This window comes from Heliangelus exortis, chromosome 14 (genome assembly GCF_036169615.1).
Source record: "Heliangelus exortis chromosome 14, bHelExo1.hap1, whole genome shotgun sequence".
Lineage (NCBI taxonomy): Eukaryota > Metazoa > Chordata > Aves > Apodiformes > Trochilidae > Heliangelus > Heliangelus exortis.
Genome location: NC_092435.1, coordinates 10,955,520 through 10,978,362, shown reverse-complemented (window position 1 = coordinate 10,978,362; position 22,843 = coordinate 10,955,520). Strand labels below are relative to the sequence as shown.

Genomic DNA, 22,843 nt, shown 5'->3' with positions numbered 1-22,843 from the left:
TGAAAGCAGGAAAAAAATGTCAGAGGAAGAGACTTGTTACTGATGAGGAAGAAACAGAGCCCTCACCATCTGAGAGGAGGATTCGCACCGCCTCTAATAGGAGATTTTTTTAGTAAACGTTGTGTATCAGCTTCAGTGAGGAATGAGAGCACTCAACAGAGGAAGCATCTCATAGAATGAGGTCAGACTTTTAAAGAATGGCTCTCACCCAGCAAAGCAGACCATCAGCAGACCACTACAGAGTAAACAAGAAACAATCTTCTGTTAAGGGAAGAATAATGCTCGCAGGGGGTATCCTGAAAACCCTACAAATAAAACCCTATAAAGCTACAAAAGGTCAGCTCAGGCCTGGTATAAGTTAACAACATTTCAACAGTGAGTGGTGTTTTGCTTAATTTAAGCAATTTAGAACTGAGCCCTGTACCTGATATGAGAAGACCTTAAAAAATACAGGAGAAAGGAGCTGGATGGAGAGCCCTGGTGCTGGAACGCTGCTGGTGTCTGGGCAGGTTTCAGGGGAGAGGGAAAAAGGCAAAAGCTGCAGCAAAATACAATCCCATAGCACTGACTGGGCAGTGCTGCTCTGCTCCTCTCTGAAGTTTGGGAAACTCCATGAGCAGACCCACTCCTCTCCTAGCAGTGTCAGCAGTATGCAATGAAATTAGTTTCTGGCAACAATAAACCCCTCTGCACCCCTGGAAAGGGCTCTAGGGATAGTTTTGTACCTTCCCTCTTTTCAGCTACAACTGTAGCTCAGATCATCCTGACCCCAGCACATAAATGGGCAGCTGCTCAATACCCTGGAGTGTAGAATCACTGGTGTACCTTATATCTGGGGAAGTAATGTGCTGTTTTCATTAGATGCTTTTTTTTTTTTTTTTTTTTTTTTTCCAAACTTCTAATTCTGAGCATAAAACTTTATCTAATAGAAAGAGGAGGAGCCCTTGATATTTTTTCCTGCATCTAATATAAGGATAATAAAACACCATCTTTGGAAAGACAGCAAAAAAGCAACAGGGCAGGACTCTCAAAAAGAGGAGGATCTGGTTTCTTAATATAAAAAAAAAAAAAAATAAGGCTCACTTTAAAAAACACGCTAACAGTAACCTAAGGGAAAAAAAGAAATAATGCTGGGTTTGTGTGGGAAGGAGGCACATTTAAATCAAAAGTGAATGACGTACCTTGTAATTACAGGAACCAATGAAAGAGATAGTCAGAATTAAAATACTTTAAATATTCATATTGAAGTATTAATTTGAAAATTTTTAAAGTGTGTAGAAGTGCACATAAACAGATGATAAAGGGCTGAAGTTCAACTCCAAGAAAGAAGTCAGCCTTGTTAAATGAGCATTAAAATTGTCACTGAGCTCAGCAGTGAGGTCTTTGGGCAGCATGTGGCTGGGTGAGCAGCTCTGCAGCTTCAGATTTAATGTGAAATTGTGTCTTTTAGAGCACCACAACTACCTTCCAGTTATGCTGTTCCAAAGCCCAAGAAACTCTGAGAATTCTTAAAATCAGAACACCCTGCTAAATCTACAATCACAAGACAAGGGGTGATTAAGCACAATTGTTACACTCAGAGCAATGGCAGTGAAGTATTTCTTCTGTTTGACAAAGTCCTCCTTGTTTTTATAAGACAGTTATAAAGTTATCTTTTTACAGACATGTTACATCCAGCTACTAATATTGCTCATTTAGCTAACTAGATGGAAGATATTTTCACTCAGGGACAGATTCTGTCTGTATTAACAGCCTGAAATAACCACTTAATAATGAAAGATAACATTCTGAGGGAAAAGGATGATGCTTATCTGAGAGCAGAAGCAGCACAAGGCTCCCACAGCGCCCAAGTCCCACTACAAAGTCAGGATTTTGATGGAGTAAATGTGTTTTCAACATGGGAGAACATTTTGCCCTAAACATTTTCTTCATGGAAGATTTTTCCTCCATAAAACATCGTGCTGAGTTCTCAGAGTTTCCTCTGGACTCTGCTTGTGTCACACTGATAGATCTACTCACCCCGCAGAAAGCTCAGGGGAACTGAAAATTGTCATTCCTTGTTTGTCTGCTTGTTTGTTTAACTTCAGCCCCTTAGTTCTGGCTTCTTCCATAGCTGTTTTGAGACTCTGGGAGTGCTTTTTTAATGCTGTTGGCACGTCAAAGTGACACCTACATTTCATTCTACTCTCTTCAGCTGGAAAACAAAACTGAACAAAACTAAAAAGCAACTCACCTACAAAACACCTTGGCTGCTCAGCCTGACCAAACAGCTCCTAACCAAAGCCCAGCCTCCAAAGTGGGTGATTAATCTTCAGAGCTTGGTGGTTTGTTTTGAGCAGCACCTGCCAAAACAGCAGCTGATGCGTTTCATTTCAACATTACTGAAATATTCACACGCAGGATTTTCTATAGACTCACACCCCGAGAACCCCAATCCCTCCTCCCTCAAATTGCTTTTGAGCAGGAAATCATGGTTCAAGCTTTTACAGGGTCCTTTAATCCCCCAAATGACAAGCAGGTCGCTCAGCCCTTGTTTTTCTCCTCATCCCACTCTCTATGTAAAAACATCTTCCCTCTGTTTTATCTCCATGGAGTACAGAGCTTCTCAATTTGTCTTTTAATTTCTCCCCGTGTCTGCTGAAAATTATTAAGCACATGGAGTGCTACAGAACCAGCTGGTTTGCCTCCAGACTGTCCATTCCTCAGCTGGCATCCATTTCACTGGGAGCTGCAAAAGGCTTTTTGCTTTGTCCTTCAGATCTCCGGAGAGATTCCAAGTCCTTGGGGAGCTCTGGTTGTACACGTGGGTTATCAGGATCCTGCTGCAGCACGTTCAGAAATGTTTCAGCAACAACAACTGAGAAAAGTTCTGCTCCAGCCAGGGGCTGAGCTGGAAAGGGTCAGCATTGCTTCCCCTTTCCACCAGTGGCAGATCCCCTGAGGGATACAATCCCCCCCTGTTTCACTACAAATAAGAAATACACATTTAAAAGGCTTATATTTTAAATGACTGACCAGATAAGGAGTCACCAAAACCACGCAAATTGAAGTTTTTGGGTCAGATCTTGGCTTAGAGGAAGCTGGAGTGACTGAGGCTGTTTTAGAGCAGGAGCAGAAGCAGTTCAAGATCTCTTTCCTTGATCTCTTTCTCTTCCCGAAAAAATACTTTGAGAAAGAATATTCATAATTAAAATTCTCACTGTATGGAAAAGAATCACAGAATCATAGAATCGGCTGGGTTGGAAGGGACCTCTGAGATCATCAAGTCCAACCCTTGCTCCCCTACCACTGCAGTTACCAGACCAGTGCTGGGTGCCACCCCCTTATCACCTCATTGATTAGCCTCACCTGAGGCCACCAGCAGAAGCATATGTAACCTAACATTAATATTAGATAAGGGTAAAAACAGCCTTTAAAACCTCCTGACCAGGACACTGTATGTGGAATCTTGCTTATAATTATTATTATACTGCTTTTAACACAAGTGATTATTTTTTGCACACTTTTTATTTTCTTTCGCATGTAATACAGTCCTAAAATGTTTCAATGAAAAAAAAAACAACAACCCAAACCAAACACCATATGTAGCTTATAGTGAGGCTGTAATGACACAGAAAAAAAAAAAAAAAAAAAGGTTGGGTTTTATTTTTTCCTTATTGAGCCAAAAATCAGCTGTCATTTCATCCCACTGCTACACCTACAGACAGCCTCGTCAGCAGCACAGAGTGGTGCTGAGTCTGTTCCTCCTGAGCCCCAGCCAAACCAGTGCAGTCCCAGTGACATGCTGGTCTTTGGGTGACTTTTCCAACCCTATTTCTGATTTCATCAACTCCAAGAAGCTCCACTTCACCCCAAGGAGGAGGCTCTTGTGGTGTGGTTCCCACTCACCCCCACTCCTCCTTTCTACCCCAAGGCCTCTGTGTTTGCCTCTGGGTGCATTTGTCACCCCACTGACAGTGCTGTCCTGGTTTTCCAGTCTCATCTTTCTCCATTTTGGACTTCACTGGCATTTTGTCCATCAGTTTAATGTGTCTTTAGCACCTGTAGTTCCAAGCTGGTTTGGTTCTCTCCCCTTACATTTCCTGCTGCTTCCTACACCCAAGAGAAGGGTAAAAAGAGGATTGGGGTGGCCTTGGATCTCAACTCTAAATTCAGATCCAAATCATGATGGTCACAAGGCTGAGAGGATACAAATCCAAGCCTTTGTTTTATTTCCATTCCTAACATATTTTACACCTTGTCTTTGCCAAAACTTTGCTGCACCTGCAGAGCCAAAGATGGGGTGAACCACGTGTCCCCATCCACCTTGCTGGGCTCCTCCTCCCCTCCTGCCTGCTTCACAGCTTTCTCCTCTTCCTCTACGTACATGAATTTCCTTTTAACAAAAATGCTCCCCTAAAAACCCCAGGGCAGGAGAGGAAACGGGAACCTCTGAGGCTGTGCTGAGATGTTGACTCAGAGAGGGGCCACCCACAGAACCAGCTGCCAGCAGATCCCCATCCTCCCCTGCCCAGCTCTACATTTGCAGTTCAGTGTAGATATATATATATACACACACACATTTTACATCAACATTTAAATATAATATACTGCCAGAGTTAGGAATATTGCAATATCTGTGGTATCTTGGAAACCAATTGTCTCCAGTTGCCCAGATCAATTCCAGAGTGAATCAACACATTGCTCCAGCGTGGGAGCAGCCAGCAGTCAGCAATGCTGCCTGTCCCCATCCCTGTCCCCATCCCTGTCCCCATCCCAGCTGGCAGAACCTCAGGGAACAGCTCCACCAGTCCCAGACACTCCTGTCCTCCCTACAGCAGGACAGAGCCACAGGGAATGCTGAACATCTGTTCTCTTAAATGGCTTCCTCTGCTGAAAGTTGATTTAAAGGGGAGGAAAAATCACTGAAAGAGAATATACACAAGTGGTACGGCACTTATTTAGGAATTTTTTGCACAAAATAGGGGGTTTCTATTAGCTGATTGTTAATTTCTCATTGTTTTTTCCCTGTGTCATTCACAGAAATAAGCAACACATTCTCTGGAAATTAAGAACTTGTATGTTCATTCTGCTGCTCGAGGAGGAAACATCAGCAGTCAGAGCAGTCAGCTCCTGATCTCACATCCCACTGGTGGCAGCAAGAAATGACATTGTCAGCCAAGCACTCAGGGTTTTGCAAGAAGAAATTTTAGGTAAATTAATGCTCTAAGGAAATGAAATTCAGAGAACTGTGAACATGTGATCACGGAGCATGGGAAAATCCTCTTCTCCTGTCCCTGAGCATATGGTGTGGCAAAAAGCCTCCTTAGAGGGTTAAGAGAAGGAGCCTGGGCCAAGGGTTGGTGCCAGGCAGGAAAGGAGTGTCCTAAGGTCACTCAGGTTTACCTTGTTGGGTTCAAACCCTGCTGCTTGACAGCCAATAACCTGATCCACAAAGAAGAGCTGAACAGTTTTATTTGTTCTGCTCCTCTCAGATCAGTTCTGCTTTTTTGGCCAGCTCTGTGAAAATCATGAAATTTGAAATAATGGCCCAAAAATGGGAATATGTAGCTAGGAGAGTGTGGGTTGCTGAGAGAAGAGATTGATGAGCTAAATATTTGGCAGAATTAAGAAAACCAGGAAAGATGTGGGCATAAAGAAATAATTCAATATCAAATTTTTGGCAGAATTCATAAAATCTATTTATAGCTCAGCTTGCAGTGAGCCATTTTCTTACTATTATTGGAAATGAGGTCTAAGGGATTTTGGTTGCAATGGGTTTGCAACCAATACACCAAGTATTAACAGAATATTAAACCCAGGCAAATCAACCTGCAGTCTGGGTCAGACATACCTGGAAGGCAGAGCTGATCTGCTGGCAGGTGCCACCGCAGTGACTTGGCTGTCCTCAGATGTGTCCTCCTGGTGTGGCTGCAGCTCTGCTGCTTCAGACTCCATCCCTCTCTGATGGAGGAGGGGGGGGGGAACTTGCTTGTTGTCTTTTTAATTCACTTTTAAGTCCCCTCTGTTCCAAGTGCATCCATGGGTGTTTTTGTTCTTCTCCCCTGCCCTTGATCTCTACCTCCTCCCACCAGCTTTCTCATTTTACACACTCTGTTTCTTTTCTTCTTTCCATCCCTCGTTCCATCTCTATTCCCTTTCCTTTTAGCCTCTATGACTCCTTTCCCCCCTCCCTTTCCTCCCCAGGAGGGAGCCCTGGGAGCAGCTCCAGGCACAGCACTTGCACCTGGGGCTGCCTAAAAACCCAGTGCCAGCTGCAGGGAGAAAAGAGGCTCCTGGGCAAGACCCTGGGTCAGCCTCACACCAGCATCACCAGTTTGGTGACATGGGGAAGAAAAAAACCCATTCCACAGCCCTTGGCTTTCTGAACCAAGTGGTCACCTGGGAAGGTGAGGAAACAAATCCATGGGAGCTACCTGGGAAGGTGAGACAAATCCATGGGAGCTACCACCACCTGCTCTCTTCTAAACTGCTCCAGTTTCTAAGCCACAACACACCAAGGAAGTTTTCAAACAGGGCTCCAGCTACTCAGAAGCAAACACAACAAGGAGAAGCTCAGTCCTGGCACAAGCTCCAGCCCTGCCCGCCAGAAGGAACAACCCAGCCTTGCTGCCCTCCTCAGAGAGAAAGGACAGACCTGGCCTCACACCCAGGTGACAACTTTGTGCTCTGGTTTTTCAGGCCTCCCAGCACAGGAGGTACCAAAGTGAGGTGGAAGTGAGGAGCCACGTGGGATTGTGTCCTCCTCTCCACCCCAACCCCGGGGGCATCTGTACCCAAACCTCTTCTGATGAAAGGGGGAGTGGGCAGGAACCGAAAACTTCACCTTAAATGGAAGAGAGGAGGAGGCTGTTGTGGGAAGATGGGAGCTGGTGAGAGTATTTCTTTCAAAGAAAAAAAAAAAAAAAAAGGCCAAATGAATATTTAGTGAAAGATTCCACAGAGTCCATTATTCTGGATTTCTAATGAAAAATAACAAAGTAAGTATCATAAAATATTAGCTGAAGTATAAAAATCTTGGTAGGCGTAACAGAGCTCTCCTTTTATTCTTCCTTTTGTCCCTACTAAAATAAACCAAACATCTGCAAGTAAATAACCAGAAAATACACTTTTTTCCCCAGGCATTTCTTGCAGAAAAGCAGTGTTCAGACAGGAGAGAATACAACACAGCTGGAAGGCTCTATGTCAGGCTGTTTAGATGCTTCACTTTAATTTCTGGGAATAATTTCCTTCAGGTTTGAACAGCTCCAGGAAATTCTGTGTACCTGATAAGTACTTGCTTCTTGTTCATTGGCTTTGCAAAAATAGCTGTCCCCAAAATTCTATTTGGTTATTACTTCTGCACAGCCCTGGATTAATGATAAAACCCCCCCAAAACCTAAACAAATTTAGGACTGATGTTCAACTTCTGCGGCTGATCTAATGATCACAAGGAGGATGCCTTGTTTTAGTACAGGATTTAATTTTCATTTCGATAACAAAATAGTTGCTCACTTTGAAGTAGGGGGACAGTTCAACTCTTTTCCTCCAGTTGCTGGAGTTTTTCGCCACCAGGTGGCAATGCAGCTCCGGCCACCAAAACATCCAACTTTAGTGTCACCTTTGAATTTGTTACTAAATCTTTAGCGCCAGGCGCCCCTTCATTCATCTGCTTCCTTGTTTTGTTTTTTTTTTAACCTCCTCTGCCGCAGCCATCATCACAGACCCTTAATTTGGTGAGTTTTTGGTGAATTTGGTTGGCTTTACAGCACTGAGAAGTTTTTTAGTGACCGTGTGCTGCAGGGATGAGGCTGCACTGCCACCTGCCAACAGAATAACCACTTTTATTTCTTTCCTGTAGCTGTGGTACCACACCGTGAGCCCCCAGGACAGCTCTGCTCTTATTGCCATCACCTACATTTGCTCAAGCACCAAACAGTCAGTGGCTCTAACAAGTTTTGCCAGATTTCCATCAGCAGGTTGCACCAATCACTGGGATTTCTGCCTGAGGTCAAAGGCCACGGGATTTACTTCTGGAAATTTTCAAGGTAGGAGGAAGTGCCACAGCACGTGGAGAGTTCACAGTCACCTTTAAAATGATTAAAAATAAAACCAAACAAATGCAAACCACGTGTTAATGGTTCCCAGCTGTTGTTAGTGTTGCACGCCAGTTGCTTCCATGAGACATCAGTTGATGTTTTGGAAAGTGAGATTTCAAAAGGCCAGAGGGCTGCAAGTTCTGGATATGGTTCCCAAAAGCTTCTTCATAAAGTAAGAATGAATCAATTTAAGGTATTCCTCACCCCTCCCAAGGAACACTTCATCTCTGAGCACCCATTTCCCCCCCAGAGATCCCTGTTTCACCCCAACCCAGCTCTGCTCCAAAGAAATAAAAACTCCAGTAAAGTTAACATTTTTTTTTTTTCATAATTTCTTTTGGGTTTATAAACCCAGAGAACCGTGTGAGCTCCTCAGAACCCTTGGTGAAAATTAAGTGGTTTGTTGGGTTTTTTTTTTGTTTTTTTTTTTTTTTTAAGCCCACAAACTGGGTGTAAAATGCCCCAAATCCAGCTCCTGAGAGTCCCCACCAGTGTTCACCTGCACACTGCTGCTGGACCTGAACTGCTGCTCCAGTTCTGCCCAGGGAACCAGGACCTGGAGTTATTTCAGGAGTTCCTGGTACCTGGGACAGAGAGAAAACTGGAGGAGGATTATGGAAGCAGCAAACCAAGGCACCTGCACTGAGCCCTGACCTCCAGTTCACTCTCCATACTCTCAACAGGACCCAGTTTTCCCAAGACAATAATAAATACAGAAAGCTTCATATAGGAAAAGGAGTTAGTTAACCTTTATTTCATTTCTCCATAATCCCAAACTTGACAGACGTAGAAAAATATCCTTGAGTCTAGTAGACAAATTTTACCAATGCTAAATAGCCCTTTGCTCTGACCTTTTGGGCCGTTCTAGATACATTTGTACAAGCATTACTTCATTTGTTTTTTGTTTGTTTTTTTCCATGGAAGGCTTTGCTAAACTAGAAACAAGAAACTAGACAGAGGAAAAACTTCATCTACCAAAGCATGCACATGAAGATTACCTTTCAAAACTTTAAAAAAAAATAATTAGAAAAGCAAAGCAACCTTGAGACTCAGATGGAGAAAAAAGCAATTCGGAACAAATTGAGGGAAAAAATAATTAACTAAAAAACAAGTCAAAGCAAATTCTGTAAACTATTTGTGATTAAGTTAAAATATCTATGGCACAACTTTTCACCAAAAAAAAAAAAAAAATTAAGGCGAAGACCATCATTTTATATAAAAATAGCTGAGCTTCTAAAGAAGGAAATAAGCATTTCTTATGATGACTCTGTTAATACAAGATTATAAATACCCTTATATATACAGAACAAAAAAAATCAATACAATTGTATGGAATATTTCACTAGGCATCCATCTTTCAAATAAGCCAAGATCAAATGTCCTGGACCATAGTGGAGGTACTTCAGTTTCAGATTTGTAGTAGTTTCTTTGCTACACATACCAGTACAAATAAAGAAAATGCAATATAAATATTGATTTTCACAGAGAAACCCAGAAACACACTCAGGTTACAAAGCTTGGCCCAGAGAGAAACTATGAGAGTTTTAAGATCAATATTATCTTATGTTTTGTAGGCTAAGGAAAACATTGGAGTTACAGAATAATAATTAGACCCTCAGACTATTACTTTTTAAAAATCAAACTGATACCTTTAGTGAAACTAAAGCAGAAAATTTCATGGCAGATTTGTTATTCTTTCATAAATACAGCAGGTTGGTTGTTTGACAAGATCACCTAGAAATATCACTATGGGCATTTAAATAAATTTCCAAGCCTAAAAGTTACCAATTTTGCAAGTAGTTAAACTATAAACAATATTTGTATGGATACTTTAAACTAAATTTCAAACTATATAATCAATATATAGCAAGACATAAAAATGAGAGCAAACAAAATATATTTTAGGAGAATTACATTAATACCTTAAGTGAAAATACCTTTTAGAAGCTGATATGATGATCAGGTTCAGTATATTTGTGCACATTATAAATACGTGTATGTGTATTCATATACACTCAGTAATTCTAGAAATAATAATAGAAATTCTATAATTCCATTGGAGAACAGAATTTTTTCCCAATACAGTTCAGTGAATTTGCCAATGACTTTTGAATGGTATTTGACAAAACGTGAAGATAAATTAAGAACTCTTGTCTTCCAAGGTGTAGGAATTTTTTAGTTCCTTTTCACTTTCTCAACTAAAAACCCAGGTTCTTCATTTCTGCCACTCAACAGAAATGGTTCCATCTCCCTCCTTCATGGTTCCCTCCCCATCCCTGGGCTGCAGAGGCTTGGACACTCTGCCTGCCCCCCCCCCCCCCCAATGGTACTTCAGAGAGAGAGATGGGATGGGGGGACAGGGACTTCAATTTTAAGATGAAACCTGACTACAAAACATGGTTTATATTTACATTGCAACCTCCTCTTGCTACCAAGTCATTTGAATTTAAAACTTGCTTTCAAGAAAATCGATTGTTTCTATAACATCTCTATACAGTTATTAAAAATAACAACAAAAAGAACCCTAAACAAAAGCTGCACCAAGAAAATGAGGACTTATTTATGAACCTTTTCATTCCATTGCTGGGACTCATTATTTGACTGTTCTCTCTGATAAGCTATGATGTACTGATTGTTACAACAATCATTTAGGACCAGAATAAAGGAAAACAGTAACTGTACCCAAAATAGCCCAGCTTGCCCAGTTACTGCCTCATCCTTCAACTTTAATAGAAATAATTTACTTCCATTTACATATGCTAATCTTTTCCCCCTAAGATCATATCTTTATTATTTCCTTGTCCATACATTGTGTTTGAGACAATTGCATTAAAATAGCACTAAAATAAAAACCAAGGTGAATGTCTCACACTCAACTGAAAAACAAGGACAAAACTGAAGGATGCATCTTGGAAATAATTTATTGCCTAGAAAATGTTAAAAAATAAAATAAAATTCACATTTTCTGTGTGGTTTTAAAGGTGGTGTTCACATTTCAGAGGTAGTGTGTGTAAAATGTAATACAGAATTTTAAAAGAATTATTGAGTCAGTTCAGTAATACAGCAAAATGTTCACCAGAGCCAGAACACTGACCTGAACCCAGTTTCCTCCCAGGAACATTCCTAAGTGTCTCTTTTACTGAAGAGGTTTGCTCAGTTGTTTAAAAGCAAGAATAAAAACCACCACAAGCCCAAGTTTCCACCCTTTTGTGTCTCTTGTCTTCTGCCCAAAATCCCAGCTGCTGCTTTGCAGAGACAAAGAAATCCTCTCCAGTCAGAATAAAAACCCTATTCTGCCATGGAAAAAAACCTTTGTTTTCTTTTTGCTCATAACTGTTAAGATTTCCCACTTGGCCAATGTGCTTAAAATATTAATGGGGTAGAGAAATCCAACACCAGTTTCTTTCTAATAACCAGTTGCAGTTTTCTCACTAACCACCCTCTCACTTGCATCAGGCATCTCCCAGATGAGCAACTTGCTCAACCTCGAGATGATTTGGGGCAGAAAAGGCAGAGTCTGGAAACAGGAGCTGCAGGTCCTCCTCACACCTAATGCAGCCTTGGAGTTCACTGGACTGGAGGTAGTAGTAAATCAAGAGTAAATCAAGCTTTTGGTTGTAACATTCCAAGTTGTGAATTCTTCATGTTTTAGATAATCTGTGCTGTTGTGTTTATGCATATTATTGTCTTTCCTTACACTATCAGTATCCTGAGACCAACAGTCAGCTCTGACTGGAGTACCTAGGGAAAAGTTAGTGCTGTGTATGAGTTTATTTTTAACATGAGGAATATGGGAGATCCCACTGCAGAGAGCTGACTGCTTTTAAGCAGCAATTTTCCATGACTTCCACAAGAAGGGTGTTCACAATGCTGTTGATTTCTCCTCTCACTTCAACTTCCAACCACAACAGGAGCTAGAGCTGCCTGCCTTTGCTGAACGGGCTTGAAAAGCTGCTTCCTAATGTAAGGAGCTGAAGATGGCAGTGGAACATCCCTGTTTGCACTCTGAGGACTGCAAAGCCCACGAGCTGCTTGTCATCCTCAGCCTTTTTATTGCCTTAGAGAGCAAGAAATACTTGGAAAGATTAAAGTGCAGTGCTGCTTCAAGAACCACACACTCATGAACATTGACACTTGTACGGTACCTCTGTTCATCAACTTTTATGTCTGCCCAAAATGTGCCTATTAGAATATTTACTATTCCTCACTCCTGTTAGAGCTGCAGACTTGACAGGAACATCATCTGCAGAGAAATGAAAAGAGCTACAGCTTGAGGGAACAGCTTTCTTAAGTCTTAGCAAGCTTGCTGGCATCAAAGCTTCCTCTGCACCCTCGGGACACCGAGGTCCTGGTCTCTGGTTGAATGTGTCTCTTCTGAACTACCTTTTCCCACTTTGGTTTCTTCAGGAAGAAAATTTCAGCCCTCATCTCCTGACTGATGCACGAGGGATAAACAGCACCAGGGAGGCATCGGTCATGGACCAAGCAAGAGAGAACCTTTGAGAAAGATGAAAAACCCACCCACTCCTGGCCGTGCAGTGGTTGTTGGCAGCAGAGCCAAAGCAGCAGAGCAGGAGGGGTTTGTTTCTGTCACTGGAACACAGCCCAGGGGCAGCTCTATCCATCACCAAAGGTCTACACAAAGGATGACCCAGCACTTAACATGGGTTTAACATCACCTCACAGCAGAGCAAAGAACCAGAAATGAAATCCTAACATGCCAGGGGCCCAGAGAGCCATCCCTATCCCTTCCCTTCATCCTGAAGAACCTCCAGAATTTCACCAGGTGTGTCCTGGTGCAGATGTATCCCAACAGGATGCTGCCAGCAAGGCTCCTGTCAGACATTTACTGAGCTGGAAAGGAACGTGCCTGATTCCCTCACGCAGCTGACCAAGCTGCAGGGATTGGGATGTGATCTGCTCCCTGGGACTGCACACTGCCTGTCAGGGACACAAGCAAACCAAGTCCCCCCAAAATGACAAAGGGGGTGTGCAGAGCCAGGCCCAAGGGCCACACTGGGAGCGGTAGGGTCACAGCTCTCAGGGTTACCTCACAGGACCTCATCAGCTGCTCTGCAGCCACTGTCCTGCACAACCACTGTTGCAGCAAGGATTTCAAACACCAGTAATCCTATCATTAACATTTTTGTTTTACATATGCCAGGAAATAGAGAGACTGGAAAGAAAAAATACAGAACAGTTGTACAGCTTTATCCTATCCAGCATTTTGTTAGGAACAGAATTTATCCTCTTGCTTTCTGAATATCCTGTAATATTACCAAGTGTTTCAGTGTTTGCAGTGTTTGCAAACATGACTGCCTCCCTGTTCTGTTTTGTCACCCTGGAGGAGAAAAGGACCAAAGAACAACATGCCCAGGGGGGTGACGTGGGTGCTGACTGCAGCTCCAGTTCCTGCTGCACATCCTAAGGAGGATTCCAGCTTCCCAGAGAAAAGGGACTGACCTAACTGCTGGGATCTGCTTGTACTTCATGCAAAATTAATTCCTTCCCATCGTTTGACACAGGAGAGAAAAGCAAGACAAAGTAAAAGATGAATCATCAATGACTTTTTTTCTGGTATAAAGGTGGGTGATTTAACTGACCACAAAGCCAAGATTCCCTGCCTTTTGTCACGGGAATTTAAGTGGAAGCAGCAGCAAAGCTCAGAGAAAACAAGAGGTTTCATTGTCAGTGGCACAAATTTCCTATCTAGAAATAACAGGGATAGAAAGCATTGTTAACCCAGGATAGGAAACTCTTTATAAATGATTTTTTCAGTGAGCCCTATCTTACCCTTGAAGCACTGTGATCTTTGCTCACAAACCTCAATTTACTTTCAATTTGGGCTCATTTCAGCAGGCACGTAAAACACTGCTCCCTCCTTTGAAGGAGGTGTCTGCAAGCCAGGATGTGACCTGTCAGCTCACACACTGAAAGGATGAGAAATCTCCCACCTACCTCCCAGTTACACAGGGGGTCTTCCCTCCCTCCAGGGGTTCTATTCTGAGTTTTAATGCCTAAACTCAAATCAAGGCCCAACAACTTCTTTCTGTGGGCTTACTCTGTAGAACAGTTGGTACGAAGTCTATGGGGAACTGAATAAATTTTCTAGCAGCCAGAATGGTGAATCTGTTTTAGTTGTTTCTGTAGAAACAGCTTTTTAAACTGCTACCATCCTTTATGCAGCTGGCACTCAACAACATTGTTTAAAGTTCCCCATGCCCAATGATACCAGAGACAGAAGAAAACCCTGACAGAAAAGAGCTCAACTACCAATACTAAAATAAATAAAAAAGTATCTGTAGAAGTGATTAAAAAGGAAAAGACCAGACTGGGAAAAACTTAAAATCATGACTTCATCTCAGTATTGAGGAAAAAACCAACAACAAAGGCATTATTTCCCGAGCACTCTGGATTTTCTGAGCTACACCTTTGACCTCCAACTGAAATGAAGGGAATTACTCACTGTGCAGCATGAATAAGGATTCACCAGAGCAAATTATTATTTGGCATAAACTGGAAAGACCAGGATTTTTACCAGACTTGGGAAGTTATCTCTTTCAAAAATGCTTGCTGAGGAATACTTAGATTAGAAGTTACAGAGCATCAGTATCATGGGGATGCACCTACATGCACTACTAAATTTGTCTGAACGTGTCTGGCACATCCATTTAATCAGATGAGTAAAAGGATTCAATGTCAACAACAGCTGAGAAAAAAGAAACTCATTTCAGCCACTGCAATCAAGTTCACAGTTTAGAAATGGCACCTGGTGGTTGCCAAAAGATTTGTCAGACAGGGCTACTTCAAAGCCAGGTCACACTCAGGTCTGCAAAACTCAATTCCAAACTCTGAAATACCCTCCAGGATGCAATGACAGCTGGGGATTTGTGACAGGGTCTTGACAAAGTGGAGCAAAGTTTGTGGAAAAATATATAACCAATTCTTAAAACAATAAACAGAACCTCAGCATTCAGGGTCTGACAAATAAAAACTGTAACTACATTCATAAACCCCAAAATAGCAGTGTGAACATCTAATCCCATTGCTACTGTGAGAAGAGCAGAAAGCCATGTTCTGCAGCTATCTGTTTTCCCATACCCTTCTAATTTGTTACAACAAAATGACTGCTTCTTTACATTATTAATTTATGGATGATAATTTTTTTCAGTTAACTTTTTAGGGTTTTTTCAGCAATTTTGGTCAGAAAGTGAAGATTTGACAATCTGAAGTCATGTCATAAAAATGACCTTAATTTCAGATTTCCAAATGGGTTCGAGCACAACTCATAAAAAGCCCATTACTGTATTTGAATCCCCAATTTTTAGTCCACCTACCTGAGTAAAATTGGGGAAAAAAACCTAATAAACCAGACTGGTGAGCAAGCAACTCTGAAGCTGTCTGCGTGACAGGACATTTATTTTTCATTCTCAGATCCCTGCACAAAGACTTGGCTACAGAGCTAGAGTGATTCTGGAAAGTCAGAAGTTATCCTACCCAGGGCCCAGCAGCTGAAAGTGAAACCCTTTCCTCACACAGTTCTTTTGTTTCTGAAAAACAACATTTGGAAATCTCTTGACACTGCAAGGCGTAGCCATGACCCATGGCAGACATCCCTCAGGAAGGTCTGTGTCACCTTGGGCTTTCTTTTTTGGGCTGAAGGACACTGGAGAGCAAAACGCCTTTCTCTTGAAACCTAAGAGTTCTGTGGGGTTGCTTTTTTGTCAATTAAAAAAAAAAAAAAAAAAAAAAAGAAAGAAATCACAAACTGTCTGAGGCATTTTTCTCTGATAAAGAGGACAAGCTGAATGAGGTATCATCAGGCTCTGGGGATGTGTGATTGAAATCCATTTCTTCTAGGTCTGGAGGTAAATCTGAGAGCAGTGCCTGTAAGGAAAAATATTACAATTCAGAATGAGGAATGTGCTCCATGTCAGCATTAAATGTCTGATAAACATGTAGTGAACAGACTTGGTTGAGCTTTCCAGTCAGTCATGATGCTGGATGGGTAAAATAAAAAAAGAACTCAGCACTGCCAGACACTGAAAAGAAAACCAGTGTTGTAAGCTGATGAACCTTGTAACAACCACCCCAAAGGTTTCTTAAGTATTGTGAAAACAGATTAAAACTTTTTTTTCCTCAAACTGCCCCAAACCAAATCATTTATATTAATTGAATTCATGTATTTTTAACATGCAAAAGCTTTAAAACATATATATAACCATGCTCTACTCTGATCATGCAGGCAACAGAACTTGAAGCTGCATCCTAGATCATTACTGTTCCAGTGATTTATTTCTCTTCCCAAAGAGTTCAAGCTTAGATCTCTGCACACTCAGTTTACATGGTTTAAAAAAAAAATAAACAACCATAAACCATGTTTATTTTGGAAGTAAAAGTGTTGTATATTTCTTCCTTGCAAGTTACAGTTTCTATTTTTACACCTGAAAAACTGCAGATTGTAAAAGCAAAAGGAAAAAAATGAAAAAGGAAAGCAACAAAATCCCTCCCTAAATAAAGCACAGAACATTACTCCTACAAGGCACGACCCAAGCCAGCATTACAAGAAGCACTTAGGTATCAACTGTGGTGCAGTGAAAGTGCACAAGTCTGGCTTTCTTCCCCAGATCTCACATCTCCAGACAAATCCCAGTCCCCTGGTGTACACTCCTGCTCTGGATGTCCCTTTGTAACAGTCACACTTCTCTGTCTGTGTCATTGCTTGTGTAGATTGCAAGACCTTTCTTTTGCTCAAAGTTCAGCTTTTCTTTATCTTACAAGATGTTGAGCACAACACAGCCCCTGTCATCATTTGAGCCTCTGGGCACTACAGAATGAAACCACAGGAGTGACAGACCACAAAGTGACAAACACCTTCTAGCAATAAAACCTGCTCCAAGATTTACCTGCTGCTGTTCTTTATCATCTGACTTAATAGCAAGTATCAAACTCCGAGTGAATGTCTGCAGTTCAAAATATTTCTGCTTGTGATTCTCCAGCTCATTCTCAATGAATCTGACTTCTTCATTCTGTGGGGGAAAAAAATGACAAAGTTCTGCAAATAATAAAGAGGACTGCATCACTCTGATGACACCTAAGCACATGTGTTAAAGCTTATTATGATTCCTGCCAAAAGCAGAATGAAATAAAGGCAGAAGTTCTACAGTCACAGAATTACAGCACAACCCATGCAGACTTTGCATACAGAGGGGTTTGAGGCCACCCTACCCCTGCACCCATGGGTGCTGATTAATTTCTCCTTATCCTCAACAAGACACATGTAACAGAAACACTGCCTGCAGAATTACTGCTGTCCTGAAAGCATTAATGACTTGAGCCAAAGTTCACATGAACCTTTGCAAGAAGCACTGCTTTTTATTTTATAAGGATGACATTTAATTGCATTTTAAAATAAAGAAAAACAAAGCCTCCCTGGAAGGAGCTCTCTTGAAAGGCAGGTTGGCCATGAGAAGAGAGAGCAACTAAATTCCATGATTACAGCAGTGGACTTGACACAAAGACCAGGGAAAACAACTTGAAAATTCTACAAAGCTGTGGCAGATTAAAATAGAGCATCCTCTGGTGCAGCTGGGTTTGACAGCTCACAGACCTCCCCAAGATCTCTCAGGTTGCAGAATAAATAGGAATGTATTTTTAAAATGGAGAAATATCAATGTGCACGCTGTGGCTAAAAAGGCAACCTTTCCAACCTTGGCATGAATCCATCTTACTGGACTTGCAAACTGCTTAATAGAAAAACAACAAAGTTCTTAATTAAAAATTCAGATTTGATAAGTACTTCAGTTTATTCCGAACCCCTCTTCACCTTTAAAGCTACTGACTGATTAATATGCCAGATCAAAATACTAAATCTGTTGACCAGGGTAGAGCTGAAATTAATTTTCTACTTTTGCAAAGATCACATAACCTAAATAAACAGTTTGCTTTTCAAGATCAAAGTCACTGCTGTGTTTGGGCAAAAGGTGTCTGCACAGCAGCACCAAATGTGCCCTGCTTAGGCAGCCATATGACTGATGAGGTTGGCAACTCGGCATCCAGAATGTTCCTTGCTGGCTGGTTTTGGTGGCAGTGAATGCTTAGAGAAGCAAAAAATGTCATAAGTGAGCTTAGAACCTGGCATTTTGGTTTAGTAGTGACATTTTTTAAAAAAAATAACACAGAACTATGCTCTGCTTTTCAGGCTTATATTTGCTCGATTGGCTGTAATTCAACTTCAGGTGATACAGAAAGGTGAGATAAAATGATGAACTAGAAATTTTTGTAGGAAACCTTTTTTCTGATTTTTTTTTTCCCCAGAAAATTCATATTTCTTCAGCCAAAGCACTGCTCATCATCCTGTTTCAGGTTATAACAGCTCTGAGAAAAAGAAATTCTCAGTCTGCACGTTTGAGGCTTTTGTAAGAAAACGAGCTGGCTGCATTTCTTTCAGCTGGAAACCTAGAAGCTGCCTATTTAGCAGTAGATTCTGCCCAGCCAAGGGAGGAATTCAGATTTATGCAGGAAACACACAGGCACAAAGACTAATCACTAATGTCAAACAACAAGGCAACAAACAGGATTCTGTAGGGCATGCTGTCACAATAAGCCTTTCACTGTGGTGACAGGTGACATTAAGAAAAGGTCATTCCCTCTCCATATTCATTCTTCACTGCCCTTACCAGGAAAACACTGCTTGAGTGAGTGATCTTTTTTGGTCTGAAAAGATGATCTATTTATTACTTTGGTAATTATCACCAGTAAAAGACACCTGTTTCCTAAGGAAAAGAATAAGCAGCTACATAGATAAAACCATGCTCAACACACAACCTGGAACTGTGGCAGCCCTTAGGAGAGCAGCAACACACAAGTAACCTTTACCACTTGGCAGAAGGCAGCAGCTGTCAGGTATCCAACTGCTTTTCCTCCCTCCCACAACTATTGCTTCCAGACATGTTGTGCACTTCAATGGTTTCTGCTCAGATCCCCCCCTGTTTTAGAGGACTCCAGCTGTTATGTCCCTTTCCAGAGCATCATATGTGTGCCCTAACACTCCCAAGAACAATTCTGACACCAAAATAAAAGTTTTGGTTCAGAGGCTGTGGGACATGTGGTGGGAGCAGCTCCAGCTGGAGTGATGTGACTGCTCTGCAGAAATGGGATTTTCCCTGTCTGCCTCTGGGCTAAAAAGCAAGGAGGAGATGGGACTGAGGGGATGATGTGTGGGAACAATTTCCTGGTAAACTCAGAGGAGTCTCAGGCTCCTACACGCCTTCACTGAACTCCTCACAGATGCACCCATCTGAGCTGCCTGTGAAGGGCTGTCCTGTGTGACATCCCAGTTGCTCACCTTATAATCCAAAAGAGAACTCATTTGATCCACTTCAGAATTACTTATCATATCGCTTTCTTCATCATCTATAATTTCTATTTTCTGAAACAGAAGGGAACAGTTCATTCCAACCACCTGAATGCACAGATTTGCCAAACCAACAGCAACCCCTATTTCAAACTGCCCCAAAGCACGAAGGTGTCAGGACCTTCTGCTTGCTCAGGAGAAATCCTGCACTCTGGAGCTCCCGTTAGGTGGCAATCATGCACCTCAGCCACAGGCTCCAGGAGAATCCCAATGGGAACAGAGCTGAGAGCTGCTGCCATGGTGACTCAGGCTGTGTCCAAAGGAGGAGCTCTGTGTGACCAGGCTTTTGGTATTAAGTTGCATCCCATGTCCCACTGCAGCCTGCAAGTTGGACTCTGTAAACCTTTGACTGAAAACCTCCTGCAGGGAGAAGGTTTCGGGGAGTTTACTCCTCTGAAGCAAAACAAACATCATGGCAAGTGACAGGCATGTCCTAACTGACCTAGATCTTGCCTAAAAAGAAAATTGAAGAGGTCTCCTTTGACCTTCTTGGCCATAACGCAAGTTAAATGCCCTCAGCAGCAGAGGATGTTGACACAAAGGCCAGTTCCAAGTGTATAGATGTGCACATTTTCATTTAATTCATAAAAATTCTTGAGACTTTCTTCAATGGGGTTTTCAAAAGGTATCTGAAGGACAATGCTAAGGCCATCCTCAATGCTGGCTGGAACTTCCAAATACATCCCAGTCATAGCTCAAGTTTTAAAAGCTTGACTTTTGCATTATTTACCACTCATGTTCTGGTTTTCTTCCCAAGAGAAAACCCCACGTAAGAAAATTCCGTTGAAGCATTATTTCAAGAGGAGACAACACAAACTTTATACATTTTTAGTACCCCTACGAGATTTTAATTTCATTCTTATCTAAGATAGTTCTCAAACAGATGAAATGAATTTGGATTAGACAGTGATAAGAATGGCATTTTTTACCAAGAGGATAACTGCACAGATGAAACCAGAAATTGCACTGTATCTTTGAGAGGGAAGCAGTGCCACTGTAAGAAGGGAAGCTTGGCTTTTTTCACTGCTTCATTGTTCTGTAAACATTTATGAGACTATGTAATGAGTTAAAGCAGTTCAACTATGTTTTCTAGTATAATTGATAAAATGCAGGCGAGAGCCCCTGCTGACACTGTCCACTTTAATGGGTAATTTTTGAGGTATTATTACTTCAGAAGTTTCTTTCCTGCAGCATGTGTGCATGTATTTCATCTGCCTCCAGTCCAGACATCAGAAATTTCCTTGTAATCACCATGGAGAAATCTTTCAAGAGGGGTTCAGTCTCTCACTTGTAGGACCCACCAAGCTCACAAGCATGTGTTGAAGGTAGGGAGCATAAACCACATTTTCTGTGCTTCAGTGCCTGACAACCCAGCTGAAGTGATAACATTTCAGAGGCTTAATGCCACAAAGATCAAACCCTGAGTAACACTGTGAGTCAAATATTTTTGGTTTTAGACTCAGCTTGAGAAAAGAGTCTCTAAATAAATGCCAAACAGTCACATGATCTTTCTTGTAATTATGCATTTTAAGATAGCAGGAAAAGAGATTAGAATTTCAAATATGCAAGCCCAGTGTATGTTAGTCCAATTTTTGCTGCATATATTTAAAAGATTTTGTTACAGTGTTTTCAGAAGAGAGTAAAAAAAAACTACTCTTTCCTCCTCCCCTTCTAATTTTATCCAATGATATCATGCTGGAGGTCAGGCAGACTGGAGAACTGAGTATCTCAGATGTAAAATGACAAAGGGAAAAGGTTTGCAGAGGTGACATCCTGCATCTCCATGGTAAACTCATCAGCCTGCATCTCAGGGTGATTATACCTCAGGTTAGAGCAGGCCACTAAGGTAAACAGAGAGGAAAAAGGGAGCTGCTTCTGTTCAGGCAACCACAGAGAACACAGCTCTGGGATTGCAGTTTATGCCAGAGATGATGGTATAATAACAAAAGAAAGAAAACGTTCTGTCCTTCAGTTATGTAGGAAAAGGGAATTTGCTGTTTGCTTTCCCACTTGAGGTTGTGTGTGATGAATGTAACACAAATGTTCTCCTCCCATTCTGAACTCTTGTTGTTTAACATCTGACTGCAGCATGAGTGGAGCTGGGAACTGGAAGCATCCCCTGTTCATTCTGCAGATAACTTTTAAGATAAAAATTACCCTACCACTTGGGGTCTTCTCTCCTCTTCCTCCTCTCCTTTCTTCTAATTTGAGAGAAGGCAGGCTAAACAAAGGGGATATATTGCATTATTTCCCTCTAGCTTTGCTTTCATGTCTGACTGCAGTCAATTAAAACCAGCAAGAACAACTGTGTTTGACTCAGTGTGAATGGAAGTGAGAAATCAAGAAACATCCAAACAATGCCCTGTCAAGGGTGTAGGAATGAAGAGCACATCCCCAGCCTCTGAGCTCACATGTTCCAGGTCAGCCATAAAAGATGCTCTAGAGATACTTAACTTTCTTAATCCTACAGAAAACCATTTTCAATTATTATTCTGTTTGTTTGGGGTTTTTTTATTCTTACTGTTTTACTGTACTCTCTACTTTTGGAGCACTACCCAAGCATTGTGCTCTGCTCTCTAGAAGAAAAGAACACCTGGTTGTTATAATAAGGAAGGTGTATAATTAAATTCCTCCTGAGTGTACACAGCTCTGCTGTTTTAGTACTTTTAGCACAGCTTCTTTTAGTGTTCAACCAACAAGGAAGGAAGTTTTCAGCTAGTGAAAAAACCCTGGTGTTGGAAATAACCTCAACAGTAGCAATTAGGGAGGTCATGTTTGTGGAAAAGGAAGGCATACATACCACATTATCAGCAGATACTGGGTTCTGGTCATCATCTTTGTGACCAATTTCTTCATTTTGAAGAGCTTCATTTGCCTCTTCTGCAGAAATAAATTAGTTTTTCAGAATTCATTCAAATTTTATGCTGAAGGAACAGTTTTTACCACTAAATGTGCCACATCTACTAAATATAAAAACAAAGTAATACTACCAATGTCTATTCATAAAAATACTCTATGTCTTATTAAACATCATATGTCACGGTTTAACAAGTGTTTCAGGGCAAAGTCATGCCAAAAGCTACCTGAAATGACAGGAAAACTATCAGTTCCACTCTTCCAATGAACAAAAACCTTCCTTTTTTTATGGTCAGGTTGAAATATCCAGAAGTGATAAAGAGTTTCACATCAGAGGGGTGCAGAACTTTAAAAAAAATATTAAAACAAATCACTACATAAAAAATCCTGCATGCCCTGTCAGGATAGGGATCATATCAGAATCCCACCTCCTTCTTCCAGACACTGCTTAGTTTTGAACCAAGAACTGACCAAGCAGATTTTTCCACTCTTG

General features: G+C 41.4%; 2 protein-coding genes across 6 annotated transcripts in view; one reads left to right on the top strand and one right to left on the bottom strand.

Annotated features, from left to right (window-relative positions):
• The first annotated feature begins 6,325 nt into the window (after positions 1–6,325).
• Positions 6,326–16,462, top strand: LOC139802759 (uncharacterized). The gene is made up of 6 exons (XM_071758229.1): positions 6,326–6,389; positions 6,487–6,653; positions 7,122–7,235; positions 7,841–8,027; positions 11,535–11,659; positions 15,513–16,462. The coding sequence occupies exons 1-6, from the start codon at positions 6,326–6,328 to the stop codon at positions 15,591–15,593; spliced, it is 738 nt and encodes a 245-aa protein (XP_071614330.1). The 3' UTR covers positions 15,594–16,462.
• The window catches only part of HDX (highly divergent homeobox), a 48,676-nt gene continuing 34,638 nt past the window's right edge, over positions 8,806–22,843 (bottom strand). For 4 of the 5 annotated variants that reach the window (XM_071758285.1, XM_071758282.1, XM_071758281.1 and 1 more), the window contains 4 exons: positions 22,295–22,374; positions 19,426–19,509; positions 16,985–17,107; positions 8,806–15,965 (listed from right to left, as the gene is read on the bottom strand). In XM_071758285.1, the coding sequence (XP_071614386.1) occupies positions 15,840–15,965; positions 16,985–17,107; positions 19,426–19,509; positions 22,295–22,374 (413 nt within the window). In that variant the 3' untranslated portion in view covers positions 8,806–15,839. The remainder of the gene's footprint in view (positions 15,966–16,984; positions 17,108–19,425; positions 19,510–22,294; positions 22,375–22,843) is intronic. The other variant, XM_071758286.1, reaches the window with a different exon arrangement.

Bases quoted from the DNA above. Each gene is read 5' to 3' on its own strand.
- LOC139802759 (XM_071758229.1), top strand. From the start codon at position 6,326: ATGGGGAAGAAAAAAACCCATTCCACAGCCCTTGGCTTTCTGAACCAA. The intron at 6,390-6,486 runs GTGAGGAAACAA...CCAGTTTCTAAG, and splicing joins CCAAGTGGTCACCTGGGAAG to CCACAACACACCAAGGAAGT. The intron at 7,236-7,840 runs GTTTGAACAGCT...TCTTTCCTGTAG, and splicing joins CTGGGAATAATTTCCTTCAG to CTGTGGTACCACACCGTGAG.